We start from the raw sequence: 27,720 nt of genomic DNA on the forward strand, positions 1-27,720 counted from the left end.
GTTACTTGGGTTTCAGTTTAATTTTAAGATTAGTTTTCTTAATGGTGTATAAGATAACCAAGTCTCATTTATTAAACCCCCCATTATTGTAGAGAGACCACATGGAGGAAGCAAACTTGTATGGCATGCTATACATTAAGCTTTGGTTCGGTTTTTGCGCTTGGTTTGATGAATTCTTAAGTGGGGGTTATGATTGAATATTCCAATGGGATCATCAAAACTGGATATGCTGGTAGTGTTGGAACCACGTTACATTTAACTAGTGTTGGTCAATTAACTTACCAAATGTTTACTTAACCTAGCCACCAAGTAATACAACTGCACTGGACTAATCACAGTCTTCACTTCCTGCAAGTGTTCATTTTGCATTACCAAGTTGACCCTGCTATACCTGTTATATCCATGAAGAAATACACAAAGTAAACATATCATACTCCGGAATATTGTAGTGTCGATGAAACTTAATAAAAACGGATTCGACTTTCCGATAACCTAATCGGATATGTTTGTGGTTATTTGAGTTTCCGGATCTGATAGTCGAGTTTTGAACAGCTTTTGATCTGTATGCTAGCTAGTGTCTGAAATTTTTTGAATAGAAAGCTCAAAGTGATCTTTTTTGTGGGAGCAGCTAATTTTGTGGAAGCAATAATCTTTTTCCTCGAACGAAACTGATAACTAGTAGTGCTGCTTCTGCTCTGTAATGATTGATGCCTAAAAACTAACTGAAATTTCGGTCGGAACCACCGGGATTAAAATCATAAGATATGTCATCGTAACCAAAGTAAGCTCTATCATTGGCTTCTATATATGCAATGTGAGGGGCCAGAGGGAATATATACTGGTCCTTTATAATCATGATCATATATGCTCTGCTCCAAAATCTTGAAGAGCAGCGCAGAAAATATTTCCTACAATGTATCGAAATATTTAAGCTACAGAACTCAAAGACTAAGTAAAGCGTCGTTTAAACATAAGCTAGTCTAACTACTCTCGTTCGATTCAGAAGTGTTTGGAGTTATATTGAATGGTAAGTTGCAACCACTTCTGTAGCTTGGTAGTGGGTTTGGGCGGCGGCGAAGTAGACAAAATGGCAAGTCGTAATCGTACTTCTGTAGTTGTGCATGTTAAGGCGTGGCAGAGCCTCCACCGGCAAGTTTGACTGGCTCCCATGTTATTCCAAATCTGGGGTCATATAGATGAGATGGGTCATCCGATTAAATTAGAGAAACATTACATTGCCTAGCATTTGGAGGACACAGCACGTCAAATATTTGGATAAACCATTTCTCTCTAGAACAAAGATCCTTTCAGAGAAAAATAATAATAGTAATAATAGATTGTTAAGGTAGATCAATGTAGACAAAGTACAACTAAATGACTAATGCATTGTGTTTAACACAATAAATTGAAAACTAAATTCGATGAGAATAAATTATTCCTATCAAATTTAGTTGGATTTTAAAGTTTAAGGAAGACAAATTTGTTCATCGATCTAGATGGAATAACAATGCAAATTCTCATAAACTTTTTTTTAAAGACACTTATTAAGTTTCTATAAATTTTATGTGACTTGAATAGCTATTATGAGAATGTAACAGACAAGAAGTTATGAACAAAAACTCAAAAGTAGCATGCAGCATACAACTATTATTTAGTAATAAGCTCAATTATTCATAAAATTATCTATTTATGGCAACAAACAAACTAAACTAAAATATTTGGTTTAGACCTAGACCGAAAGTCTAAACCCAATATCCATCTTGTGAAACCCTAGGCAAAAATTGTAGCTTGGCCGCCTTCAACCCTAGTCGCACCCAACCATCACCCATTGCCAGCCAAGGAGGCAAAGTGGCATCGGTTGTGGCTCTTCTGCTTCGTTTGAATCGGCTTCCATCATACCTTAGCAGATCTGGATGCGGCCTTATAGGTAGATTGTTGTGGTGTGGTGGTATTCTTCAATATGATCTCACCACCACCACCACCACCATTGAGCAACCCATGATCATTCTTCGTAATAGCATTGCAAATCCTCGTTAGGTAAAATTGAGTAAGAGAAAAATTTGAGTCGAAGGAAGGGATGAGGAATTGGTTGTAAAAGAAGAGAGACGGGGATTGCAAATGGTTTGATTCATAGTATTAATCATATAAAGGGAGAGATAAAAGGAACATTAGACACTCCAATAGGAAGAAACTAAGGTTTCTCATAGTAGGGGAGGCACGCAAATTCTCATCAACTTCAAATGTATTTTACATCATGTAGTGATGTAGATGAACTAATCATTATTCTAGGAACAATACCATTCGTTCAAACTTAAGTACGTTGAGTTGCTTATTTGACAACAAGTTGGATTCACAATCAAATGTGTTCATTGTGCAGAAGCTCATTCACTTTGAGCATGAATTACAAATTGAAGGTGATTCGAAAACTTTGACTGATTGTATTAAGAAAAAAGTTCACAATCGGTACCCAAACTCTTGTGGCAAGGTCAATGTAGTACCCCAACTCGAACTTGTACCAATGTAGTACCCAAACTCGTTATTCGCTATCAATGAGGGGTCTGACGCCAATTTCTGTTACGGCTCCGTTTGTTTGGTCACGTGCTCCGCACATGACCACACAAAAAAGGGTAAAATTGACCTTACAATCGAATTCAATCAAAACAGAAACACGCCATTTTCGAGCCCCAATCTCCCTCAAAATCTTTCCAAAACCTAGATCGCGATCAAAATCCCTCAAACCTAAACTAACCTCACTTCTCCCATAAATTATCGATTAGAAAGAGTGAAAGTCGAGATATTGGGAAGCTAATCTGATAGAATCCCCTTTGTTCAGAATTTGTATAAGCAATGGAGAGTAGAGTGATGTTTGGAATTTTTCGAGAATCTGGGCCACCTCAACCCGATAGTAAGTTTTCGATTAGAATCTATATCTTAATCTCTTTTTCATGTTGATGTGTTATCATGATCTTGTGTATTGGTGATTTGAAATTGATTTTAGGGTTTAAAATTGGGTTTTGGGTTAGGGTTTAATAAACGGATTTGAATGTAATCGATTTGTGTGTTCTAGGTTTTTATCTTATTTAGAGTTTGATTATTGATGAAGATGGTTTAGGGTTTGAATTTTTTATGTTTAAACCCCCAAATCTAGTTTGAATTGATACTTAGAGTGGTTTCTCCCTTTTTCAGTTTGATTTCAGTACTAGCTCATCTGTATACGATGGACATAGTCCATGGAGGATATTTCAAAACTGATACATATGGGAGGAAGTACTTTGTTCCTGTGTTTAATAAGAGGGGTGGGAAGACATATTTAGATGGTTTGGATCCTGAGAAGTTTTCATGGGTTGAATTGAACAATATAGCTTGGGAATTAGGATACAGGGAGCTGCCCATATTTTATCATTTCAAGATTTCTAAGACTGAAGCTCATGAAGGGTTGATTCTAATTAAAGGTGATGGTGAATGCATGGAGATGATGAAGATGATACCAAAGAAGAGACAAATATCTATTTACATAACAGGTGGAGGGAGAAGAAGGTATGATGAAGCTTTAGCTGAGCATAATCTCCCAACTGATCCAAATTGGGAGAATCCCTTGAATAGGCAATCTACAAGAGAAGCATAGAGAAACCATTTTGAAGCAAATTTGATGGCATCACAGTTATATAGCAGTGTTGAGGCCTTGGAGGGTAGAAATGTGCTAGGTGAAGATGTAGATGTAATTGACCTTACTGATGTGAATGAAGATGATGTTGAAGTATGTGTGTTAGGTAGAGATGTAAATGTGGGTTGTGTGAATGAGCCTAAGGTGTGTCCAAGTGGAGGGACATTTGGAAATTTGTCTGATATATTAGGAGATGAAGATTTAAACATGTACGATGATGATGATGATGATGATGATGATGATGATGCAATTTATGGCCATGATGGGAAAAGAATCAGAAGAGAAGTGGTAGGAGACTGTGGGTTTTATTACAAACATACAGCACATAGACCATGGCCTGTTGGTTATAAAGATCAATTGGCAAGGGAAATTGAGGAGATTGAGAAAAAAGAGAGAGAAGCAACTGAAAAGAGGGAAAGAAAAGAGATTGAGAACTGGAGGATAGAAGAAGAAATAATTAGAGAGAGTCAAGCTTCAGTTGGGCTTAGTAGGGATGAAATTGAGGAAAGAGTAACAGAGAAAGAAGAAAATGAACAAAAAGATAGAGAAGAGCAGGTTGCAAGAGAATAGGTTAAGAAACTAGAGAGAGAAGCAGCTGAAAAGAGGGCAGCAGATGCTCTTAAAATGAGGAAAAATGGGAAGAGGCATGTTCAAGGAAGTGAAACAAAGAAGAGTGGTCCTAGGCCTAAGGATGCAAGGTATAACACAAGAAAAGGAGGTGGAAAACCTAGTACAGTGGTTGTAGAGGAATATGACTCCACTGATGACTCTGAATACTATGTGGATTCTGACTATGATTTGGAGCATGATGAGGTTGCAGATGATGTCCAGTTTGAGGAAAATGTGTCAGAACCAAAGCAAGTGCCTGAATATGAAGACATGAGATATGATGGCCATTGTTCAGATGATAATGCTGGATCAGATGAGCTTGAGAACTTAAGTGGTAGTGACACAGGAGAAGATTCTGACTTTAGCTGCTTTAAGGTGGGGGGAATGAAGATCATACCCTGGATCAGATTGGTCGATATTAAAAATCTCATATTCAAGATCAACCTTGCATTCCCTAATCCAGAGCAGTGTAGGGAAGCTGTGAGGGAACATGTAATTAGAAACCAGACTGGTTTATGGTATAAGAAGAATACAAGGAAGAAAATTGAAGTTAAGTGTCAATGGGGTTGTAAATGGAGAATGTATGCAAGTAAGGTTCCAAATTTTGGTGACACCATGGTTGTGAAGACCTTGTTTGACACACACACATGTTCACCAGTGGAAAGTAGCCACTTTCTCAATTTCAGAAGAATATCTAAAGAAGTGAAGGATGCTTTATTGGCTGATGAGAGCTGGTCAAGGCAGGGGATACACCACCATATATTAGAGAAATTTAAATTGGATGTGGGTGTGTATACCATCTCAAGGGCTAAAAGATGTGCAAAAAGGATGAATGAAGGGCATTATATTGAGCAGTACAATCAGTTGGTTTCATATCGAAATGAGTTGTTAAGAAGCAATCTTTGATCCACTGTTGTGATCAAAACACAAATGGATGGACAAGTTAGAAGTTTTCAGAGGATGTACATGTGCTTCAAAGCACAAAAAGATGGTTGGAATGCTGGATGTAGACCCCTGATTTGTTTAGATGGCTGCCATATCAAAGGCCATCATCCTGGACAGCTTTTAACTGCAGTTGGCATTGATGCAAACAATGGGATGTACCCTATTGCCTATGCACTTGTGGAAATAGAGGATCAAGCTACTTGGATCTGGTTCCTTGAATACTTGAAGGGTGATTTGGGTATAGAAAACAGCAAGAGGCTTGTGTTCATGTCTGACAAACAAAAAGGAATAGAAAATGCTATTAAATGTATATTTCTTCAAGTAAATTTCATTAATTTCAAGCTTAATTATTTTATGTATCACCATTAATTAATACATTCTAACACAGATGTTTATATGAAACAACTTTGTATCCTTATGCTGAACATAGGAATTGTGTTTGGCATTTGTACAACAACTTCAAGGGTAAGAATCCAGGAGAGGGACTGAAACAGTTAATGTGGAATACAACAAGAAGTAGTACTGAAACTTGGTATAAGAAGCACATGGATGACTTGAAGATGTTGAGTCCTGATGCATTTAACTGGTTTCATGACAAACCTCCAAGACATTGGAGTAGAGCTTTCTTTGTTGATGACTCAAAGTGTGATATCCTCCTCAACAACCTGTGTGAGTCCTTCAACCATGCCATCTTACCTTGTAGGGATAAGTCTGTTCTTACCATGTTTGAGAAGTTGAGGATGGATATGATGGTGAGGAATGCAAACATAAGGGTTTCTTGTGAGCAGTGGAAGGGAGTCGTTGGTCCTAGGATAAAGAAGATAATAGTTAAGACTGCAGAGAGAGTAACACAGTACAAAGCACATAGGAGAACTGAGTACAGCTACCAAGTTACTGGAACATGGGAAAATGGCAGCAAGCATGCAGTGGACTTCGGTCTTCATACATGTACTTGCAGAAGGTGGCAGCTTAGTGGCATACCTTGTGTACATGCCCTCTGCGCAATAAGATTCAAGAAACATGATCCTGATTTGTATTGTGATGACTACCTCATGGCTTCTACCTATTTGCAGACATATACACCTGCCATAAGCCCCATTGCAGGGTAGGATGATTGGGAACAAGTTGACTTCCCAATTGCTCCTCCTCCATATAAGAAGCAAGCTGGCAGGCCAAAAATGAAGAGAACTAAGGAAGCTGGTGAGAAGAACAAGGGCATGGCACCACCAGCTCCCATCCAGGGGAAATAGGGGTTGAAAACTGGTAAAACTGGCATTAAGATGACTTGTGGAATTTGTAAACAACAAGGACACAACAAAACGGGTTGTCCTATACCTAAGGCTAAAAAACTTGCATCAGTAAGTTCTTTTCACTCACCTACACTGATTCATTGCATTAGAGCTAAGGTTTGTTGTTTATTTTTATTCAATTAAATAATTTGATTTGTTATTGGAACAGGGGGAAGGACAATCTAGTGGAGCTAGCATAAAGAAGAGAGTTAGAGCTAAGGTTTGTTGTTTTGACTTAATTATAGAGTAATGAGATTGTTGTCTTGCAATTGTTGTGACATTGAATATGTGATTTTACTTTGGAATTTTGCACTGATTTAGGTTACCAGAGCTGCAGCCCCATCTACAGCTGCTACTAATGTCAAGGACCAAGTTATAAGGTCTGTGAAGGGCTGGTATAAGAGAAAGGCAGCAGATGGAGGTACTTCTGCTGAGTTTGCTGCTGCTTCTTCCTCAACTCAAACTCAACATGTAGCTACACAAGAGAGTCAAAACAATGTTGATTAGGAGTCCTAAAAAGTGTAATTCATCTAACTATGTCCTTTTTTTGTACTCTTAAATTTATGGTGTTTAATGACAATATTTAGTGTACTTTGATCTCAAAGTTGTTTTTAATGACATCTCTTTTTGAATGCATACATGAAGTTCAATTTTCATCCATATGTTTTTCTTCTTTGTATTTGTGTTAGTCAATCACAGTACCCATACTTTTACATGGATGATCAATGTAGTACCCAGAAGATGGAGGGAAATGATGTAAAAGAGATATAATAACAATTGGCGGGAAAATTTGATTTGGAACACACATAGAATATGGTTATTTCAGTAAAAATATTTTTTTTTGCGGTCATGTGCGGAGCACGTGACCAAACAAACGGAACTGTAACGGAAATTGGCGTCAGACCCCTCATTGATAGCGAATAACGAGTTTGGGTACTACATTGGTACAAATTCGAGTTGGGGTACTACATTGACCTTGCCACAAGAGTTTGGGTACTGATGGTGAAATTTACTCTTTTATTAATTTGTAAAATCAAAACACCTTTGGAGGGTTGCATCTTGAGTAAATGACATCCGATCACCAGCTAATTGAAGAGATTTAATTTCGAAATGTCTTATATGATACTAATATTGTGGCAAATGTAGTTTCAAACCTTAGACATTCAATCGCACAATTTATAGTTGGAATCACATTGTGACTAAATCCGTATCAACGCCTATAAGTTTTTATCTTGTAAATTTAGGATGTTTGGGAGGCGTTTCTTTGCTACTTTACTTTTATTTATCGAAATTCATATCCGAAAAGGTGATCGAGATGTTTAAGGAGAAAGTAAGACAGTAGTAGAGTGATTAGTGATATTCTTATTCATTGATAGGATTCACATGAACCTATAGATGATTACGAATTATATAGGAATTATTTCATATGTACCCCCGACAAACCCGGGACCCTAGTAAATCTATTACTACATGGAAATGATAGAATAGACGATGCTCATAGAGCCCATCTCAAAAATTCAGAGGAAAACTTGTCACCCAAAGCCCACATAGTCAAGACGCCCCTACTTAAAACCGAAACTCAAAATCGAAGTCTTCCAGCTTTGTCGGCAGGCACTTCCCTCAGTCTCTCTGAAACTCTTGACCTCCCAAAAATCCAGATCAATCGGAATGACCACGCAGACGACGACATGGCCATCTCGATCCAACGCCTCTCGTTTCACCTCCCTCCCGCCACCCAAAACCGACGCCGGACGAACCCGCCACCACCCCCAGAGCTTCCGGAAGCACGGCACCCTCTCCTCCTCCTCCACCACCTCGCGCGACTTCTCCGACCTCCCGCCGGAGATCGTCACCAAAATCGGGTCGTCGCTCAGCTACCAGAGCCTCAAAGCGGCGTCGCTTGTCTGCAAGCCGTGGTGCGAGGCGCTCCGGCCGGCGAGGGAGGCCATGAAGTACTTGAATTGGGGGAAGCAGTTCAAGCACGGCCGCGGCGGCTTCACGGCGGACGCCGGCAATGCTCTCAAGATGTTCTTGAAGGCTGCGGAGCTCGGCTCGACCAAGGGGATGGTCGACGCCGGGCTGGTTTTTTGGGAGAAGGGCGATAGGGACAAGGCGTTTGAGCTGTACCGGAAAGCTGCCGAGGCCGGTGACCGGAATGCGCAGTGCAATTTGGGGATTTGGTACTTGCAAGGTAGTCAAGTTTTGATTATTTTTTTTACAGAAATGTAGCATATATGGTTTCACATTATATTGATTATAGTTATGCAGTAATGGAACAGATGAGAGTCCCAGTCAAAGCAACTCCTCTGTGTTCGTTTATGCAGTTTGATTATGACTGTGAAAACATTAGCTCAGATAGTTAGGATTAAAAATCGAGAAAGTAGAGTTTCGAAAGTTGTAGTTTTTAGTGTTTAGTTTGAATAAGCCGGATTTGATAGTTCTAAGAAAAGATAAAAACTTTGATCAAATTTCTAAGTAGAGTGTAGTAGAAATGTAGAATTGGCTTATTACCAAAGCTTACAGAAGCATGAACTTTAAATTAGGAGTTGAGCTTTTATTCGGTTGAACTTTATATTAGTTGTTCAGAGGATATTTGGTTGCACTTCAATTTGAGTGCTTTGTGCTTATCAAATTTATTATCTGTGCAGTTAAACCTCCAAATCCAAAGGAAGCAGTAAAATGGTTGTATCTTGCTTCTATTCAAGGCAATGTCCGAGCTCAATACCAACTTGCGATTTGTCTGTATCAGGGTAGTGGGGCAGAACGTAATTTGAAACAAGCGGTATGTTTCTCTCTATCATCCCAATTCACTATCTATGAGATTTGGTGAATTGTAATTTCAGTTGTACAAGTAAGAACATTCTATGTTTTGAAATTCTAAAAGTTCCAAACCCCAAGGGTTTATAATATAGTAGCAAAATTTAGGGGGATCCAATCTAGAGTCCAAACTACAGTATATAGGAAAACATCCTAACCCTTAACTTTGTTCTCAACATTATCTGTTGGTGTTTCGTTGCTGCTTGTAACTCTAGTTTTGACAGCAAATTTGATTTTCAACTTATCAAAGGAAAGAAGTAATGTCACTTTATCTGCTTAGTATATTTCTTTATATGGTCTGAGAAGTATTAACGTACACTTTTTACCAATGATTTTCTGCATATAGTTAGGCACTTTCTGCTCCTCTACTACTCAAAGAGACTAAGATATACTTGTCAAGAACTTTTATTGATAGTTTTCTTTTCATCATACAGGCCAGGTGGTATTTGAAAGCTGCTGAACATGGATATGTGCGTGCTATGTATAATGTATCACTGTGCTACAGGCATGGGGAAGGGTTAGTGCAGAGTCATAGCAGAGCAAGAAAGTGGATGAAGTGGGCAGCTGATTGTGGCCATAGTAAAGCTCAATACGAGCATGGACTCACTCTTTTCTCGGTATGTTAGTATTTTTTGCTGTTTTTGTAATTTAATCAGAAAGGGGAACTTAAGGAGTGAGAAAAAAATGATTAGGACGACAGGATTAGGATAGTATCTTCAGGCATACATGATGACGATAGTACTCTATCTCATCTTAGTACCTACAATATTCGTTTTTGTAATGCCACTTCATTAAGACAAGGAAAATGGGTTCATTCTCAAAAAAAGAAAAAAAGAAAGAAAGAAGGAAAACAGGATGGTTATTATGTTTAAAAATATTCTCACTTTTAAGAGAAAAATAATAATCCTTAATATATATATTTTTTTTATGTTCTGTGGCATATATAACTGATCATGGTTTAATGATTACGTGTTCAGGAGGGTGAAAAGATTACAGCTTTAGTGTACTTGGAACTTGCCGACCGAGCTGGCGTTAGAGAAGGAAGACATCTCAGGGATGCAATTCGCGAGCAGCTTTCACCAACCTCACGTTTTAGTTTCATGCTTAAACTGGAGAATTGGCGTGCTTTACCTTCAGCTTCTTGATAAATACTACGTATGGATTGTAATACATATCCCTTCAACTCCCTGCCGCATTGAGGCTTAGATGTCCTTGATACAGTGGTTTTAGGTTTGTTTATATAGGAAATGGAGAACTGTTGTCAATTGTATACTGACACTCTTGCACCACTTTTGCTGATTAGTGGGAGTACTTTTGTAGTTGTTATGTAGCTTTTAGTTTACCCGTTGGTTTAGCGCACTGGAACGGCTTTTGAAATGATGCCATTTTGGGAAGAACTTTTATCAGTAATGATCTCGAAGCCTAGAGGTTGGCTTGGAGTTAGTCAAGCGTAGAGAACGGCTTGCATGTCAGCATGTGTTCCATCGTGAACGGATTTCCAGGTTGAGAATTGCTGGGTTTTCTGTTACTCTACTAATGAAACTTTTGATTCAAAGATATACATGTGAATATTGAAATCCTGTGAATCAGTATTTTTATCATAATTTGTTCATCACTTTTGAGACTTTTGAGTCTGCCGCTTCAAGTATGAAGCCTTGTTCTTAATTGTGTTACATTTGTTACTGATTGTATTAGCTACAAACTTATGCTTATCGATTGGTGTTGGGATGGAGTAAGAAAATGGTATAGGACAGTAAGCAGCTAGCAGATTATGCTTAAAGTGGCTCCGGAAGATAGAAATGAGCAACCATATGTGGAAAATTATAGTATACATTAATGTATGTTATACATCTCAGATCTAACGGTCGATATTGTTATGTGAGTGAGGTCATAAAAATAATATCCGTTGTCAACTGTTGGATGTGAGATGTATAACATACATTGATGTATACTAGATTAACCATATGTAGGCTACTGATTCCAATAGATCGAAATGGGAATATTGCCATACCACTCATTCCTGGAGAAAATGAAATATGTATACTACTGGTTCCGATGCATTAAACATATCCTTCACATTTTGGAGAACACATAAACCTTACTACAGGTCGACCACAAAAACAACTGTTTGAGAATATATCACCCCACACATCGCTTCACAACAATGCTGAAGGAAATAGCTCAGCAAGAGAAAGCACGCAACTCAGTCATAATCAATGATGAGTTGATGATCATACCAAGCACCAAAGCTTTGCAAAACAAACATTAATTTGGTTAAATATTCTCTTTTATAGCATCATCTATGTTTCTTCTAGCCCTGTTTTTCTTCCACTAATGAAAAGTTTCAACCTGATTCTACTACTGCACAGCAGATACTTTAACAAAAACATTGTGCATCCTTGCGACTATGAAGTCATGGCACATATGCGAACCTCTGAGAATGACCTCCAGAGTGATACAGATTGAGGTGATATATTGCCTTCTGCACCAGCTCTCTTAACTCGGGATGTTGAGGGTTGACAGCACGGTCTGCTCCTTCGAGAGCAGTCAGCACCCTAGTTGGTTCCAAAGCATCAGTGTTGTCAGCATGCAATGCAAGATAGCAAAGGAGAAGCAGACCATGCAACTGTGAATTTTCATTGCCTCTCAGCAGTCTCATTAAAGGAGGAACAGCATTGAACTCAACTATTGTCTTTGAATGCTCAATACGAAGAAAATTCTCCGGGCAAGCAAATTTTCCTAGTGCAATTGCTGCTTCTGTTGCCACATCTATATCCTTATTACCAAGCTGAGTCACTAGTGGTTCGATAACCCAGGTCTCTCTAGCAGGGAACGTCCTAGCCAATGAGCCAATTGCTTTTACAGCAGGAATTTGCAATGTAGGGCTATTCACCTCCTTCACCAGCCTTATGAGTTGATCCACAACTGCCTTGGCTGCCGGTGAATTCGTCTTGAAAGCCGCTCGTCTAAGGTCAGCATTTGTTTCAGCGGCGTCTGCTATCTCCATCATAGTCATCAAACAATTGTATTGCAACTCCCCCTGTTCCTTCTCCACCAATTTAGCCAAACAAAGCAAACCTTTTGTCTCGGTTATCCTCCTACTATTAGATATACTACCTCTAGCAAGCATCCACAAAGCCTCAGCACAACTAATCTTCATCTGAAGCTTAACAATAGGCTGCTCATTCTCCCTATCCTTCCTATGATTATGACCCCCTCGACTACTCCCCTCCGAATACGTATACGAAGCACTCGAAAACGAATTAGTATAAGTCCGCCGTTGAATACTATCAGCACTACTAACAGTAGGCTTACTCCCTAATGACACCTTCTCCATCTCCTTATTAATCTTAACCACAGAGTGAATGCTCTGCTTACCTGCCTCAAGCAGCTTCGGCTCCTCCAAAAACGACTCGAACGACAACAATGTCACCAGTGGCCTAATCACATTGACCCTCGCAAACTCATCCTGCGCAACACTGTCGTGCTGAGCCATCCTCGCCACCAGGCTCGCCGCCCTGGTCTGAACCCTCATCGGCGCGTCGCGCAACACCTGCACAATGATCACCACCCCATCCTCATCCACAATGGCCCTAACCTTCTCCTGATCACCCGCCAGATTATACAGCGCCGTCGCCGCCGCCACCTGCGCCTCCGGCGAGGACTCCTCCTTCAAAAGCTTCAGCAGCGGGAAGACCCCGCCTTCCTCCACTATGATTTTCTTGTTCCGGTCATTGTCCTGCGCTAATGAAGCGAGCTCCACCGCGGCCTCGACCCGATCCGCCAGCTGGCCCATTTGGACGGAGGCGAGGAAGGACCAGACCCACGCCAGAATGGGGTCGTTGCTGGCGATCGGCGGCAGAGAGAGGACGATTCCGTTGGTGGCGGAGTCCGGGTCGAATATGCTCAGCAGCCACTTCATGTCGCCGAGAGAAGAGTCTAGAAAGGCGGAGAGCTTGCGGAAGTCGGCGGCGCTGGTGATGGTAACGACGCGTCGTAGGACGCTCTGGCGCTTGCACTTGCGGACGAGAGTTAAGGCGCGTTCGAGATTTTTGCGGACCTCGCTGATTATGCGGCGGATGGGGCGCTCGTAGAGGAAGGGGGTGGTGGTTGAGAATCTGACGACTGTGCGGAGCATTTGGGAGAGGCGGTCGACTTGCTTGCCGACCTCGGAGCATTCGGACTTGAACGACTCGGCGTCGTCCACGGCGGAGCGGACCCGCTCCGCCAGCAGAATCGGGTACGACATTTCGTCTTCGATTTGCTTCTCCTCCGAAGCAGCCATGGATACTCTACACGGATGAGTCAACTCAATCGGCGGCGAGTCAGCGCCGAGTCAGGGGGATAGGAGAGAATTGGGGTTTTTGTTTTGGTGGGGAAATTATTCTTTCTTTCAGAGTGGCATGTTTTGCTGTGTTACTCTGAACACTGAACCTTTTTGGGGTTTTGGTTTGGGGGATAATCCGATCACCTTCCGAAACCGCGCGTGGGGTTATTTACTTTACGTAACTGATTTACTTTGGCTTTCCAATAGCGCTCTTTTGAAGAAGGTGATGGAGTGCGAGGGCTTTGCACGCGTGGGATTAGGTCGTGTGTTTTCCATTCTTCTTTCTTTTTTTTTTGCCTCTCATCTTATTCTTCTTCATTTCCCTATACTTTTTTTTTAAGGAAGATGGTTGTTGCCTTTTCTCTCTTTTTTTTATCGAATAATTGTTTCCTGGTTAGGGTTCATATGGACAATGAGGAAAGGAAACCCCAAATACATGAATCAAATCTCTCAATCACTTTATCTCCATCTCAGAACTCAGAAGAAGATTTTGAGTGATCTCAATCTCATTATGTCTGAGATTTTAATTATTTATTATTGATTTTTGATCACTTTATAATTAAAACGGCATGGAAAATAGCACGTTTAACGTAGTTTTCACGCAAGAGAATTAATCTAATTTGCACTAATTACAAGATTAAGGACATGTGTACAAATTTTGTGGTGGATGCAATAGCAAAGTTGGGTTAGAAACATGTTGGAAGCTGGACTAATATCAGCTTTATCGTTTTGATCTTTCAAATTTAGGTTTTTTCAGCAAACTTGTAATTTTCTTCGTCAAAAAAGAACAGAAAAATGGAATCAATCTATAGCATGGAAAATCAGTTTACGAGAATAATAGTATTCTTTATTCAATATGAAACCATTTCAGGTATACACATATGATAGTCAAAGCAGATGCCAAAACTCGTAGCGTCTACTACAAGTCGATGGTGTGACTATGAACAGAACTTAGCGTAACTGATTAAGCACCACTTAAACGTAATCAAAGGGTTCGGCAAAGAAATTTCAGCACATACAAGGATTTATAACAACGACAAGTTCATCTCTGAACCTGCCTCTTCAAATTGACGGACTGACTACAGAAATGGACTGGAAAAAGGATGTAGCCAAGATCTCGCTGTCCATTCACACTTTCAGAGCTTAGCGAGAAGACCATTCTGAATGGGTTTTGCAGCCATCTCACTTTCCTTCAGGTCCATCTCACAGGTGTTCGGAGGGACATCCACTGCCGTTGAGCAGTTAAAGAAACCATGTGGCTGCAGTACAAACAATACGATGAAACTAATTACACTCATCATTTTAAACAAATCATGTACTCTCAGACTTGCATTTCAAATTAAAATATAGCATCAGGGAAGCAAAATATTTTGATGCCATTGAACTCTGGATTGAAGCACATGTGAATTGTGAACAGTGTTGATAAATTACAATGCAACACAGTCTAACGACAAGTACGATGAAAAACTTGAACAATAGATAACAATTCTGTACCATGAGCGTAAATCCAATATGTTCCACAGGCATGACTGGCCAGTCTTCCAGTCGAGGGATGTGAGTCACTCCAAATACATACCTGCAATAAAAAGATGGAGTGATCATATTTCAATTTAAGCTAATTTATAACCAGCACATAACATGAACAGTGATATCATGGATGGGACTGTGATCCCCGTTAAACACTTTCAGTTAGCTTAAAGAGATGTTTTCTTTAGTACACAAATGTTGTTTCTGCTACCCATGTTACCATTTTAATCCTACTTCCTCCGACATTTATTCACCTGATTTTTTTATATCTAAACCAAATGTTAAAATTATCCACCCAGCCTAGTAACACTCAATCTCACAAACAGACTACAAATTCTCCTACACATGCTTGACTTTGCACGACCACACACAACCATCTTATTTAGAGATGTAGAAGTGAACTCACCAAAGAACAATGTCAGCTTCTTCCAGAGACCGATCTTGCTGAACCCACGTGGCTAATCCCTCCCCAATACGTGGATTTTGATTAGGAAATTCTCCTCCAGGATACATTTCATCACGCGCATATGATGTAACCCAAAGATTATGCTTTAAAAAGGCAGCTCTCCTCAAAAACTTTGCCTCAGAACCAGCTAATGGTAAACAATTTGAACCAGGTACTAGCTTGTAACCCGTTAGCTGTCCTGTCCGGTTGACATTTCTCGTGTGCCTAACCTATATATGCAAATAGTGAGGCATTAAGAAACTATTTTTGCATAAAGATCACGTGGCATATTAAGCTCAATTATTCCTGGAGTAATATTAACTGATATTTAACATAGAGAACTATCAGAACAATTATGTGAGTTTCATAGCCTGTAAACCAGGCAAGCTAGGATCAGTAACCTAATTACACTTTAGAAGTAATAAACTCTTGAAGTTTTAACCAATAGATGCATTACTATATATAAAACCACCAAGTCAGTTCACAAAGCGTATGAAAAATATGAATGAAATAAGACATTTAATCAGGGTTCTATCTCACAATCCAATGGCGAGCCGATAAAGGATTACAATCACGCATTGCTTGCAATTCTGATTTCAGAAGTTTTTCCTCAGCATAGAACGCATTGTTATGAACATTGTTCTTTCCTGGTTCTTCAACTTTAACATTTACTTCAACCACCTGAAAGGGAAAAGAAACAAGAAATAAACTCAGTTAATTTTTAATGATCTGCAAGATCTCTGTGTTTCAGTCTTTCATAAAAGCATAGACATCCATTTCAGCAAAACTGTGAACCTAAAGAACTAAACTTCAAATTTTAACATTTGAATGTCAGATAGAGAAATATCCCCATAATTCCATATGGATTCATATAGGCTCCTAGATTACAAGTGCCTGGGTCAACCTCCATATCTACACATATATTAACTAACAAGAGTTGAGAGTAGCATAGAATTGGTTGCCAACTTTAGATGTAAATTTTGTCATATTCAAAAGTTGATGTAATAACCAATCAAAATATAACAAAGAAAGAATCCCAAGAACACTTGTATGACCTGATTAAAAGTTTCACCAGGCTTACTATCAACTGCCATGTCCATACGAGCAACAAAAAAATGTTGATGTACAGGAGCATATAGACCAGGTGCAATTGTTGTACCATACTTTCTTGTTTCTCCTGGTTGAAGCGCACCTAAGCTTAGAATTCCTGTAAGTCTCACCTCAGCTTCAATTTTCCCATCCTATAAAAGAAAAGAATTAGTGTTGTTTTAGTTGCACACTTCAAAAGCAAAATCACAACATAATAATCAAAGCACACAGATTAGTAGAGGAATTCAAATTTTTCTTCATGATGGTTCTGTGCTTCATCAGTGTCTCACATGTAGAACACCTGATGAGAGTTTTTTTTTTCATTTAAAATAAATATAATCCTTAGTGATATCGAAGCAGATAATAGCTTGCCTGATAAAAGTGCCAGTAAAATCCATATTCATAATTAGCTACAGTACAAATAAAAGATACTGTCAGCCTTCTCGACCGTCGAACTTCTGCTAATCCTGTTCTCCAATCCTGATGCTTCCATAATATTCCATGATCCTCCTCATGCAAGCAAACACAATTCTCAATTGTTTCAACACCACCAGTGAAATTTGTAAAATGTGCATCAAAGTACTTGATATAACCTAAACAATCACAACCCTGCAACAACATAAAGTATGTCAAAATGTGATACATATAGATATTCGACGTATAGACAGGCGGAACAGGAACAAGCAGGGGGATAGTTATGTAACCTTTTTAAGAGAATGTGCATTTTTACCCAGCCCATCTTCCCCAGCATCAAATGCATTCTTCCTGTAGTGGGGATCATTTGGGTCTCCATAAGGAACCACCATCTCAACAAAACTTAACCTGTGGGCCACAGGCCTCCGGCCTCGACTACCATCAAGATAAGCGACAGAGTAGATAACCAAACCTTCCCTCGAAGTGAAGCCAATACGGAAATTCCACTGCAACTCGAAAGTAAAAATAGTAAGAACTGATACAACATGCTGATCTTAGATAATTCAATGTTAGTTCCAAGAAACTAAGCTAGAACCTTCTGCCATTCAACAAAGTGCCCATTAACACGAAAACTTGGCCCTTCGGGTTGAACTATCTTTAGGGGTTTCACATCACTTCGATCAACACCTCCTCGTGTTTCACCAGGAGTATAATTTCTCAATGGATCAGCAGGCGGCAGGGGAACAAGTTTACGATCTTCAAACTCAAGAACCACCATATTTTGCATATCAACAAGTACATGGATTCCTTCCACTGGACGAGCATAACCATTTTCCATGGGGCAATCACTCTCAGTTCTACAAAAGATAAGCGGTTTAGCAAGCCTGCGGCTAGGAGCATCCGCCTCACTGTGATATCCGGTGCACCTGTTAAAAGAGTATCGGTCAACAAAATAGACAAAGAACTAAGCATAGATCCATGTCACATTTGTAAAGCACTTTAATTTGAGAGAATGTCAATGTAAAAAATTACCATGGATCCACCATAACGAGGTCCAAATCTTCAATACCCCTCTTCTTCATTGCATCCCGAAATGGAGGATAGTCCTTTACAACAGCTTCACATTCGGCATATTCCATAGCATCCTGTGCTTTCAATATTAGAAAATTATTTATGATCAATGTACTAACCAAAAAACAACTCTATGGGCATCGCTGTATATACCATGGGAGGCTGAACATCTGGAACCACCATGGATGATATGACTTTACCCCTATGGTGACCACCTCGAGTCGCAGCATGAACTTCTGATAGTTCAACAACCCAAACACTAGTCTCATTTGACTTCTTGTTATAAACTACAAGCCTCGCTTGCCTCGGAGGAAGCTTACTAGGAATCATAGGCCCTCCTTTTGTCCTGGGAAGCAATGATGGCTGGAAAGGAGGGAAGAAATATGCATCTGCCAATGCCACAACCCGTTTATCTGGTTCTACCAGAGCTACTTCGACAAAGCGCATACTATCCCTCACCTGATCAAAAGAAGAGCAATCACTTTCTAAATCCCTAACATGATCAAATCAATGATTCAAACTGAACTCCTAGCAAAACACTATGAATGAGTATGGTAACAAACCTCAGGGGTTTTTCCAGCTGCCCTGACAGTGGCCACGGCTACTGAGATTTCAGCCGCAGATAAAGGCTCCAAAGGATGGCTGGATTGAGCCCTTAACATGACTGGGAGGCCTATTCAACCCAAAGAAACAACACTCAACGATCAAGTTCCACTAAAACAGACACATTTCTAAACTCAGCTTCAATCTGCACCATTCTACTCTTGAAAAAATCTTAGAAAAATTTACTCTTGTTGTTTTAATTTTCACCATTTGGGGAAAAGCATGTGAGTTTTAAGCAAAGAGAAGTCAAAAGCGTTGCTTGGTGAAACATTTTGGACCCCAGAAAAGACATGGGGAAAAAAAGTAAACCGTGAGCCTCAACCCAAAAAGTAAGCACCTTTGGCGGCAGAGGTGTTGGCTGAAGAGGAGTCGAGGGGTCGGATCAGGGGCGGCGGGGCGGCGGCTCGGGTTTGGATCGGATCCTGGGCCGGATCGGCTGATGGAGCAGAGGAGGCGGACTGAAGCTGGAGAATGGGTTTGGAGGATAGAGGTGGAGGTGGAGAGCAGCAAGGAGGCGACGCTTTTTGCGGAGTTGAGGCCATTGAGAAGGTTTAGCGAGCTCAGAGTATCCACCACCGTAGTCGTAACTATGAGTGCAGTTAGTTCCCAGTGACATACAGCAATGTCAGCCAAGACTAGCTAATCAAACTACTCCTTCCTCGCTCTCTGTTTCGCCGGAAAAGCAAGTGTGATGATCAGAAGGGAGGTTGGGGATGATGGAGAGGACAGTGGATATGTGGATATGGGTATACTTGATGGGGAGTTCAAAACAGCTTTTTAAATACGGGGGTTCGGGGAAGTTGAGATGATAGGAGCTCCCACTTGTAAGAGACGTCGTTCTGCTGATCTCTAGTCTTACACTTAACCATTATCGGGTCCTTTCTTTGTCTTTTGAGATGTCAACACTCCTTTCACCTTTGGGCTTAGCTTGTTCCCATGAGTAATTTGTCAACCACTTCTGATTTCTCGATGTTAGTTTTCAAAATAATGACGTTACTTTCATAATAAAAAAAAAATAGATATCTTTTGATATGTATCTAATACTGTAGGTATTTTACATATGTGAGATCAGTCTGATATGTATCTAATACTGTAAAATGTATCTAATACTGTAGGTATTTTACTATGTGAGATCAGTCGATGCCGATGGTGGGACGCAAAAAGGTTTTTAACCTTTTCTTCACAATATATATACCCTGATGCTTGATCGTATTGATAAATGCCTCATTTGGTTTTTTCTTGAATAGTTTCAGCGATACATCAACTAGATTAATAGCCAAGCAAATTAGTTAGATACGCACTAGTTTAAGAGTAGTCCAGCAATGTGCCAATGTATCGACCTTGTGTCGTGTAACTTATCTCATTAACATAACCTTCGTATTAATTTGTCTTTTCCCCAAAACTACTAGAGGAAAAATGAAGCTGAATAATGGGTATTTTGATGAATCCAACAGATAGGTATTACCTTTCAATAGACAGATATTTCAATACTTAAATACTGCTCAACTTGTTATATAATACTGTATAAGTGCATAGTGATGAAATATATGCCACTTTACTCATAATAGGGACACGGTTCACCAGCTCTGTTAGGCCATCATCCTCATGCGCAATGCCAAAACAATTTTCCAAAACTGTGGATGACAGCAATGCTCTGAAATTATTGTTCATGACCCAACAAGAATGAGAAACACATTTCTATGGAGAAAAAAAAAACAGCAAACACATACCAGAGAAAGGCAACACATAATAGAGCTTTGTAATGCCCTTCCAGTAAGGTATCTTTTTCTAGGTCTTTTAAAATGATAGCTCATTGGATCAATTTTTTTTTATTACATTTCAACATCTTCACTATTCAACATCTAGATTATAATGTGTATATCACATCTGTAATATTTCAGTCAAAATTAAGGTATTTAAGACATTTAAAACTGTGATTTAAACTTATAAATATGAACGTTTTCACCAAATTTGATACCTTAGTGATCACTATTTTGGCTAAAATTTTACAGAGGTGATCTACACCTTAGACCCTAAAAGTTGAACGGTGGAAATGAGATTTAAACTTATAAGCATGAATGCTTTTACCAGGTTTGATACCTTAAGGATTACCATTTTAGCTAAAATTTTACATAAATGATCTACAAATTAAATTCTAAAAGTTAAACGGTTGAGATGTGAAAATATAATAGAAACGTTGGGTGAATGAGCTAGACCCAAAAAATAGATGGCTTAGTGGAAGATATATATATATATATATATATACAGATTTTCTCAAATGCGGAGGTCCGCACCAATGATTTTGGTGCGGATTTCTATCTTTTAACCACTTTTTGATCGAATTTTCCCATCTCCACCTTCTAGTATCTAGATAATATTGTGTAGATCATCTCTGAAAATGTTCAGCCAATTTGGTAATCGTTAAGGCCCTCAAAATCGAATAACAAATGGACGGACCGAATTCTGTCGAACCGTTACCGTTCATATTTTTAACAGAAAACCGCAATTTTGAGGGCCTTAGCGATTACCAAATTGGCTGAAATTTTGCAGAGATGATCTACACAATATTATCTAGATACTAGACTGTGAAGATGAGAAAATTTGATCAAAAAGTGGTAAAAAGATGGAAATCCGCACCAAAATCTTGATGCGGACCTCCGCAGCCAAGAAGGGCTATATATATATATATATATATATAACAGATGTGACTTGTGACATTATTTAAGTTGGACACACCTTATAATTATGCTATTTGATGCTTGTCACACTCTCATACACGTCAATTCACTCAATTGGTAAAATGATTGAGTAGACTACTACATATCGTTAATTATTGTAACTCTAATGATTATATATGATATGTGGCTGCGTTTTGCATACATAGATAGGTAGGCTTGCTCATGGATTAGATGAAGGCCGTTTAGTTGTGGTAGGTTAGAAAGGGATCACACTAGTATAATCCGAGTGAGTACTAGGGTTCTAGGTAGTGATATATATGAGTTAGAACAAAGTTTATTGTAATTGGCCGGCGATTTGCATGCCTATTAAGTTTGTAAACCAAAGATGCCGGCCATATCGCTCCTCTTAATCTTTTGTTTTACTCAATCAAAATGCTTTACATCGTTCGGTGATCTCATTTAACAATATATGGTAAGCATGAAAACGATCCTAACGTGTAAAAAAATGTAAATACCGTGACCAATATTGTCGGAGCTCTCTCTCTCTCTCTCTCTCTCTCTCTCTCTCTCTCTCTCTCTAAAGGCCTCGGCTGCTAGGGTTAGGGTTTTTAGTTGTGCAACGCGTATCTTTCAATGGTAACGATGAATTCTTCCTTTGTTGCTTCCATGGCTGCCCAGCTTGTAGCCAAACTCTCCCTCTCTAATGATGAAACCGTTACTTTGGGCAACATAAAGTGTCCAAAAGTTGGTTTCATGGCTCCTTGTTTCTATCTTGTCGGAAAGTTGAACACGGTGCATACTGCACCTTTCGACGCCTTCAGAGGAGCCATCAGATCTATGTAGCACTTGAGTGCGCCGGTGGAGATCCAAGTCCGCAGCCAGTGGCGGAACTTGGAACTAAATTCCGAAGGGGCCAATTTAGTATGAAATTTTGATTTACATACTAATAATTACATAATCATACCATATTTAGAAGTCAAATATACTATTAGTATATACAACTATATCATAATTATAGCAATTAAATCATAATTCTATATTATTATACCATTATTATTAACAAATATACTATAATTAGGTGAATTTATACCATAATTAATCAAAATTAAAAGGAAAATGTTCACTTGCCGGAAGGGCCATGGCCCCCTCCCCCTAAAAGGATCTGCCCCTATCCGCAGCGATCGTTATCTGTTCATGTTTCACAACATGAAGGACATAAATCGTGTGAAACAAGGTGGCCCTTGGGATTTTCAGCATTGCTGTACCTGGATGATGATCATTCGTGGCAGCATGGTGTGTCCTTTGGAGGTAGAGGTTGAGGAGGAAGAGCCCAACATGGAACTAATGGCTCATCTTGAACCAATGGTGGAGTTTAGGGCTTCAAGCTCTCAAATACTAGCTCTACCGGCGGTGCAGCATGAAGACAGGCCAAGACAACGCTCCTCAACAACTAAATGTCCAATTTTGGTGCAAGAGATTAATCACTATCAAGATTGAGTCTGGTCTCAGGAAGCAGGCGTCATCGTGAGGATGAAGGTGGTCCGTCGAAGAAGCGTGGTCGTCATGGATTGACGGTTATGTCAAATGATCTATCACTAACCAAGCTACTCTTCCTGCTAAGCCCCCCTTTATCCTCGGTCCACACAGACAAAATGTAGGAATGGCTCACTGCCATGGCTACAGGGGTGTTAGGTATACGTCGATCTCCAGTGAAGCTTGTTGACCTCATGGTCGCCACAACAAGAAAGGCTTTGCATGCTGGCAATTGGAGTTAGAAGATTCGGCGGAGCTGGATATGACATTGGCAGCTTTCATTAGGACTACTAAGCCAAAGGGAGAGGAGAAAGAGGCTGCTGAGGCGGAGGACATGGAGCTGGGCTCGGAGGATGTTGATGATGCTAGCCTTTAGGAGGAGGCGGAGGGCGAGTGATCTCCTAGCAACACTAGGAAAGATCATCTCTCTATTATTTACGTTTTTTTATCATTCTTTCAACGAGAGTACACAGTTAACGCCCTTGGCTAGATTTGTTAGCTTGATCTTACGTTTAGTTTTAAGAGAGTTACATGATTTAGCTTTGCTTTAGTGTTTTTCCATTTTATTTTCAGACTTTTTCAGACTTTGAGTTTGTATAATAAGCGTTTTTTTTTTGCATAGTTTCATTAGCATGTTTAGGTTTTAGCTTATATGAGAGGTGACATGTGACTGTGTATGGTGTTGTCGCCAAATGAAGAAAATTCATCCCCTAAAAAAAATAATGAAAACGATCCTAATGTGTAGTCGGCTAAACAAGACTTGGTGTCAATTTCTTCGACCTGGACGAAACAATATATGCATCTAGGACAAAATATAAGGCGTGTTGGCCCTCATTTTATAACGTTATCAATTGATACGTTTCAGATGGAGTTTTATTTGATTGTTAATTGGATGCATTGATCAGTTGATCAATTATATATTGTGTGAAATTCTGAATATACTAATAGTGTTTTTGTTGTTGCAGTGTGAGCGACAGATCGAGGGGTTCATCCTTCGTCTTCTTGAAGCCTAGCTTGAAATTAAATAGGACTTGAATTTCATACGTCATTCAAAACCAGCAGCCTTAAAGAAACAAAGGATGTCAACATAGTGTCAAGGTGACAAGGAAATAAGATGGAATACATCTTCATGTCCCAATCCAAGGCTCCCGACACAGCAAGCTAGATTTATCTAATCGTTCTCATTGCAAACATACAAAACAAGAAATCATGAATTATATGTAGCTAATTAGCATTTAGTACAACAGAATCAAATAGCTGTTTAAAAATCCTAATATTAAACATACATTCTGATGTAATAGATATAAACGAAAAATACCTATACGACTTGCCTCTACTTTGTTGTTTCAAAGTTATGCATCTTCCAAACTCTCTTTATACCAGTTCCCCATCTATAAAAACGGAGACATCCTCCTTTAATTCAGTGCTCAATAATGCATAAGCTTATGCAGGTTTGATAATTCCAAATGGTTAATGTTATAACTCCAAAATTCGAATTCGAAGCCATGAAAAACTCTAAAACAATCTCAAATAAATCGAAATCATCTTATAGTCACAGCGTATCGTAACTGAGTTCATAGTACATCTCAGTCGATTTGATTATTATAAAACCAGTTTATAATTCAAGCATTATAACAAATGGAAATGTAAAATCCTCTCAATCCTCACCCCAAATAGAAATAATGAAACTTCGAAATCTTCAGAGTAGCCCTCCAATTCTGCTAATCCACACATGCAAAACTATCCCTTACACCATCGAATAGGTGCACCGGAATTGCAAACACAAACCCGGTAAGCTTTGCAGCTCGTATGATTAAAACAACAGTATAACACGCATAGTAATATAAGAGAAAAATACTGAAAACATTTAATTATAAATGCACTCATAAGTCACAGGACGACCCATCTGGATGTTCAATAATATCTGAAAATATAAATGCTCATGAGAAATTGGGCAACCCATCTATTTACCCGAATACATTTATAATTCGGGTACTCATGAGACCTAGGTACTCATCTTTTACCCCTCATGCAGTACGCCGTCAGAAATTGGGCAACCTATATGTTACCCAATATCCCAAAAATATGGGTACTCATAAGCAGGTAACTCATCTGTTACCCCTCATGCAGTACACCGACAGACAGACTAGAGCTCAAACTGAATCGTAAATGTCACCCCGCCAAGGCTAGGTTCCGATATGCTAACACGTCCGAAAATAGAAAAACGTTTTAACATGACTCAAGTTAAAACCACGTACAATACAATCCTCACATGTTATTGTACAATAACGAAGCGACTCATGCTCAAATAAAATAAATATTAGTGCTATAAATAAACTCATTTGGAAATATGAATATGACAGTATATAATATAGCAACTCATATATATGTATCATTTTTACCATTTATACACATACACAACCCACTATATCATATACATATCATAGTTCGGTCTTTTAAAATATGGCGTAATTATGAATCAACGCCAAGGGTAGACTCGTCATAATGAGATTTACTCACCTTATTTTTTTGAACGTAATTTCCACAATACTGAAAGCAAATCCTTCACTTGTTTTGTCGATCACCTAGTTGTATAAAAAGTGGTTAGAAACGTTACGTAAAACCTCAAATGCCGAATCAGTACTATTGTTTACTGTTAAGCAATTAACGACTTTTACGCTATTACTGTTCACGTAATTACTATTCATGTAAGTACTGTTTACGTATTACTGTACACCAATGTAATGTTTCAGTAAATACTAATCACCGATTTACTATTTCAGAAATTTACTTTTATAATTACTGTACAGAAATTACTTTTTACATTTACTGTACAGAATTACTTTTACAATTATTGTACATAAATTACTTTTTACATTTACTATATAAAAATTACTTTCTACAAAATTTACTGTTCGAAATCATTGTTCATGCGTCGCTGCACGTGGCGGTGTGTGGGGTTCACGCGCCATCTTCGGCAGCCGCGCGTGGCTTGCCCACCGCCGCCCAAAACCCTCCCTTTTCAACTCCTTCACCCTTCCACGGCCTAAGGCCGTCTCTTGCACCCTTCACACGCCCTCACGTGCCGCCACAAACGGCGACATGTGCCCCTCCACCACCTCCGGCCAAACCCATCCAATCAACATGAAAATCAAAGAGTAGGAGGAGGAGATCACAACCATACCTTCAGGTTGTCCAGAACTGGCCGGAGACCGCCACATTCGCCGCCGCAATGTCTCAGATCGAGGGGAGAAGATCAACGCGTTGCAACTTGATTTGAGCCTCACCGCAGGTGGAATCGCGTCGAGGAGGAAGAGAGAGGGCTCGCCGTCGTGACCCCGAGCTCCTGTGACACCGGCGACGTCGAGATCGAAAGTTGTCAGCACTGCTGGATCTCTGCCTAGGGTGCGTCGCCGTCACCATCGGTCGACGCGTTGTGGCCGTGCGGTCCCAATGACACCGGCGGTGTCGTGAACGGCGGCCGGTGGAGGGAGATCCCCGGCGATAGATGAGGGGAAGGGAGAGAGGGTCGGGGAGAGAGAGAGGAGAGGCTGCGGGGAGAGAGAGAGAGAGAGAAAGAGAAATTTATGTTTTTGAAAACTAGTGTTTTGAAAAATATCTTTTTATACCATTTCCAAAATCGGAAACCAACTTCCATTGTCAATAACTTTCTCATACGATGTCCGATTAAAGTGCGTGACATGTCTATGAACTCGTATCGACGAGCTCTACAACTTTCGTGAAGGAAGTTTTCGGAAACGAGTGATGAAGTAAAAGTCGACTTCCGTGTTGCGGAAACGTTACGTTTTTAACTTTTAAATTTCCGAATACGATTTCGTTTCGTTTGACGTCGTCGACTAAAGCGAAAAATAAGCGATTTATTCAATTTCTTAGAATTCATACAATTTGAACCTGAAAATTCAGGGTATTACAGTTAATGTCATTCTGTTATTGCCTTTGCAAAATCACTAGGTGATTCAGCTGAAGAGCAGGTACACAACACCACCAGTCTCAAAGTAGTGGGAGGCTGAGAACTGCTGATAGGAAGTCCATCAGCCTATTGTCCCATTGGCCCAATTCGGACCTAAACCTGATTAATTATAGGCCGAACCCCAGAACCTACTGACCCAATCTTTGACCCAGTCCCAGTGTCTTGTATGTATGAACTCCAATGCCTTTTGAAGTCATCAAACGAAGACCATGAACTCGAGCTTATTTCAAACTTTCTTTACTCCAAAAAAAAAAACCAAACTCTCTGATGATTAACGCTGAGTTCGTTTGCTGAAAGTTAAACTTAGCTTCTCTCAGTTTAAAATGCGAATTCAAATGAGTTGATAATTATCTAAATTCAATCCGAACTGGAATGATTGAGAGGGAACAAGGTCAGTACTCAATACTGCAACGCCTGTCTATTAATTCATTTTGCATTTAACTCGTGGCTCATTACTTAGATATTACAGCAGTAAAATCCTACCGACTTGAAAGCACAATTGTCATGGTACGATAGTCTTGGTCAAATTTATCAACTTCTAATCACTTCAATTAGAAACAATCCTCACTAGTAGCCTCTACATAAACAAGAGAGTGGGGTAGATAGAGTTTCACGTACTATTTCCTTCAGCTGCACGGAAAGGATGTTAGCTATTAGTTAGTAGTGTGGCATTGCTTCTAGATGCTCTTACTTAGCTTGGTGGCAAACACCAGATCGA

At 39.6% G+C, this 27,720-nt stretch overlaps 5 protein-coding genes across 5 annotated transcripts; 3 read left to right on the forward strand and 2 right to left on the reverse strand.

The window, feature by feature from the left end:
- The first annotated feature begins 3,649 nt into the window (after nt 1-3,649).
- Nucleotides 3,650-4,234, forward strand: LOC126792386 (uncharacterized). Its single transcript, XM_050518816.1, has one exon. It carries the CDS (start codon nt 3,650-3,652, stop codon nt 4,232-4,234), a length of 585 nt encoding a protein of 194 aa, XP_050374773.1.
- Nucleotides 4,235-5,203: 969 nt separating this feature from the next.
- On the forward strand, nt 5,204-6,327 carry LOC126792387 (uncharacterized). Its single transcript, XM_050518817.1, has 2 exons — nt 5,204-5,487; nt 5,649-6,327. Exons 1-2 carry the CDS (start codon nt 5,204-5,206, stop codon nt 6,325-6,327), a joined length of 963 nt encoding a protein of 320 aa, XP_050374774.1.
- Nucleotides 6,328-8,119: 1,792 nt separating this feature from the next.
- Nucleotides 8,120-10,948, forward strand: LOC126791240 (F-box protein At1g70590). The gene is made up of 4 exons (XM_050517662.1): nt 8,120-8,698; nt 9,156-9,289; nt 9,759-9,941; nt 10,302-10,948. Exons 1-4 carry the CDS (start codon nt 8,176-8,178, stop codon nt 10,467-10,469), a joined length of 1,008 nt encoding a protein of 335 aa, XP_050373619.1. The 5' UTR covers nt 8,120-8,175; the 3' UTR covers nt 10,470-10,948.
- A 376-nt stretch (nt 10,949-11,324) lies between these two features.
- Nucleotides 11,325-13,712, reverse strand: LOC126791055 (uncharacterized). The gene has a single exon (XM_050517452.1). The coding sequence runs from the start codon at nt 13,607-13,609 to the stop codon at nt 11,738-11,740; it is 1,872 nt and encodes a 623-aa protein (XP_050373409.1). The 5' UTR covers nt 13,610-13,712; the 3' UTR covers nt 11,325-11,737.
- Nucleotides 13,713-14,476: 764 nt separating this feature from the next.
- LOC126792905 (amine oxidase [copper-containing] zeta, peroxisomal-like) lies at nt 14,477-19,618 on the reverse strand. Its single transcript, XM_050519417.1, has 12 exons — nt 19,138-19,618; nt 18,761-18,870; nt 18,351-18,656; nt 18,159-18,271; nt 17,722-18,052; nt 17,417-17,632; nt 17,085-17,321; nt 16,679-16,864; nt 16,164-16,304; nt 15,585-15,853; nt 15,146-15,227; nt 14,477-14,910 (listed from the first exon to the last, which is right to left on the reverse strand). Exons 1-12 carry the CDS (start codon nt 19,340-19,342, stop codon nt 14,788-14,790), a joined length of 2,319 nt encoding a protein of 772 aa, XP_050375374.1. The 5' UTR covers nt 19,343-19,618; the 3' UTR covers nt 14,477-14,787.
- Nucleotides 19,619-27,720: the final 8,102 nt, after the last annotated feature.

This window comes from Argentina anserina, chromosome 4 (genome assembly GCF_933775445.1).
Source record: "Argentina anserina chromosome 4, drPotAnse1.1, whole genome shotgun sequence".
In the NCBI taxonomy this organism is placed as follows: Eukaryota; Viridiplantae; Streptophyta; class Magnoliopsida; order Rosales; family Rosaceae; genus Argentina; species Argentina anserina.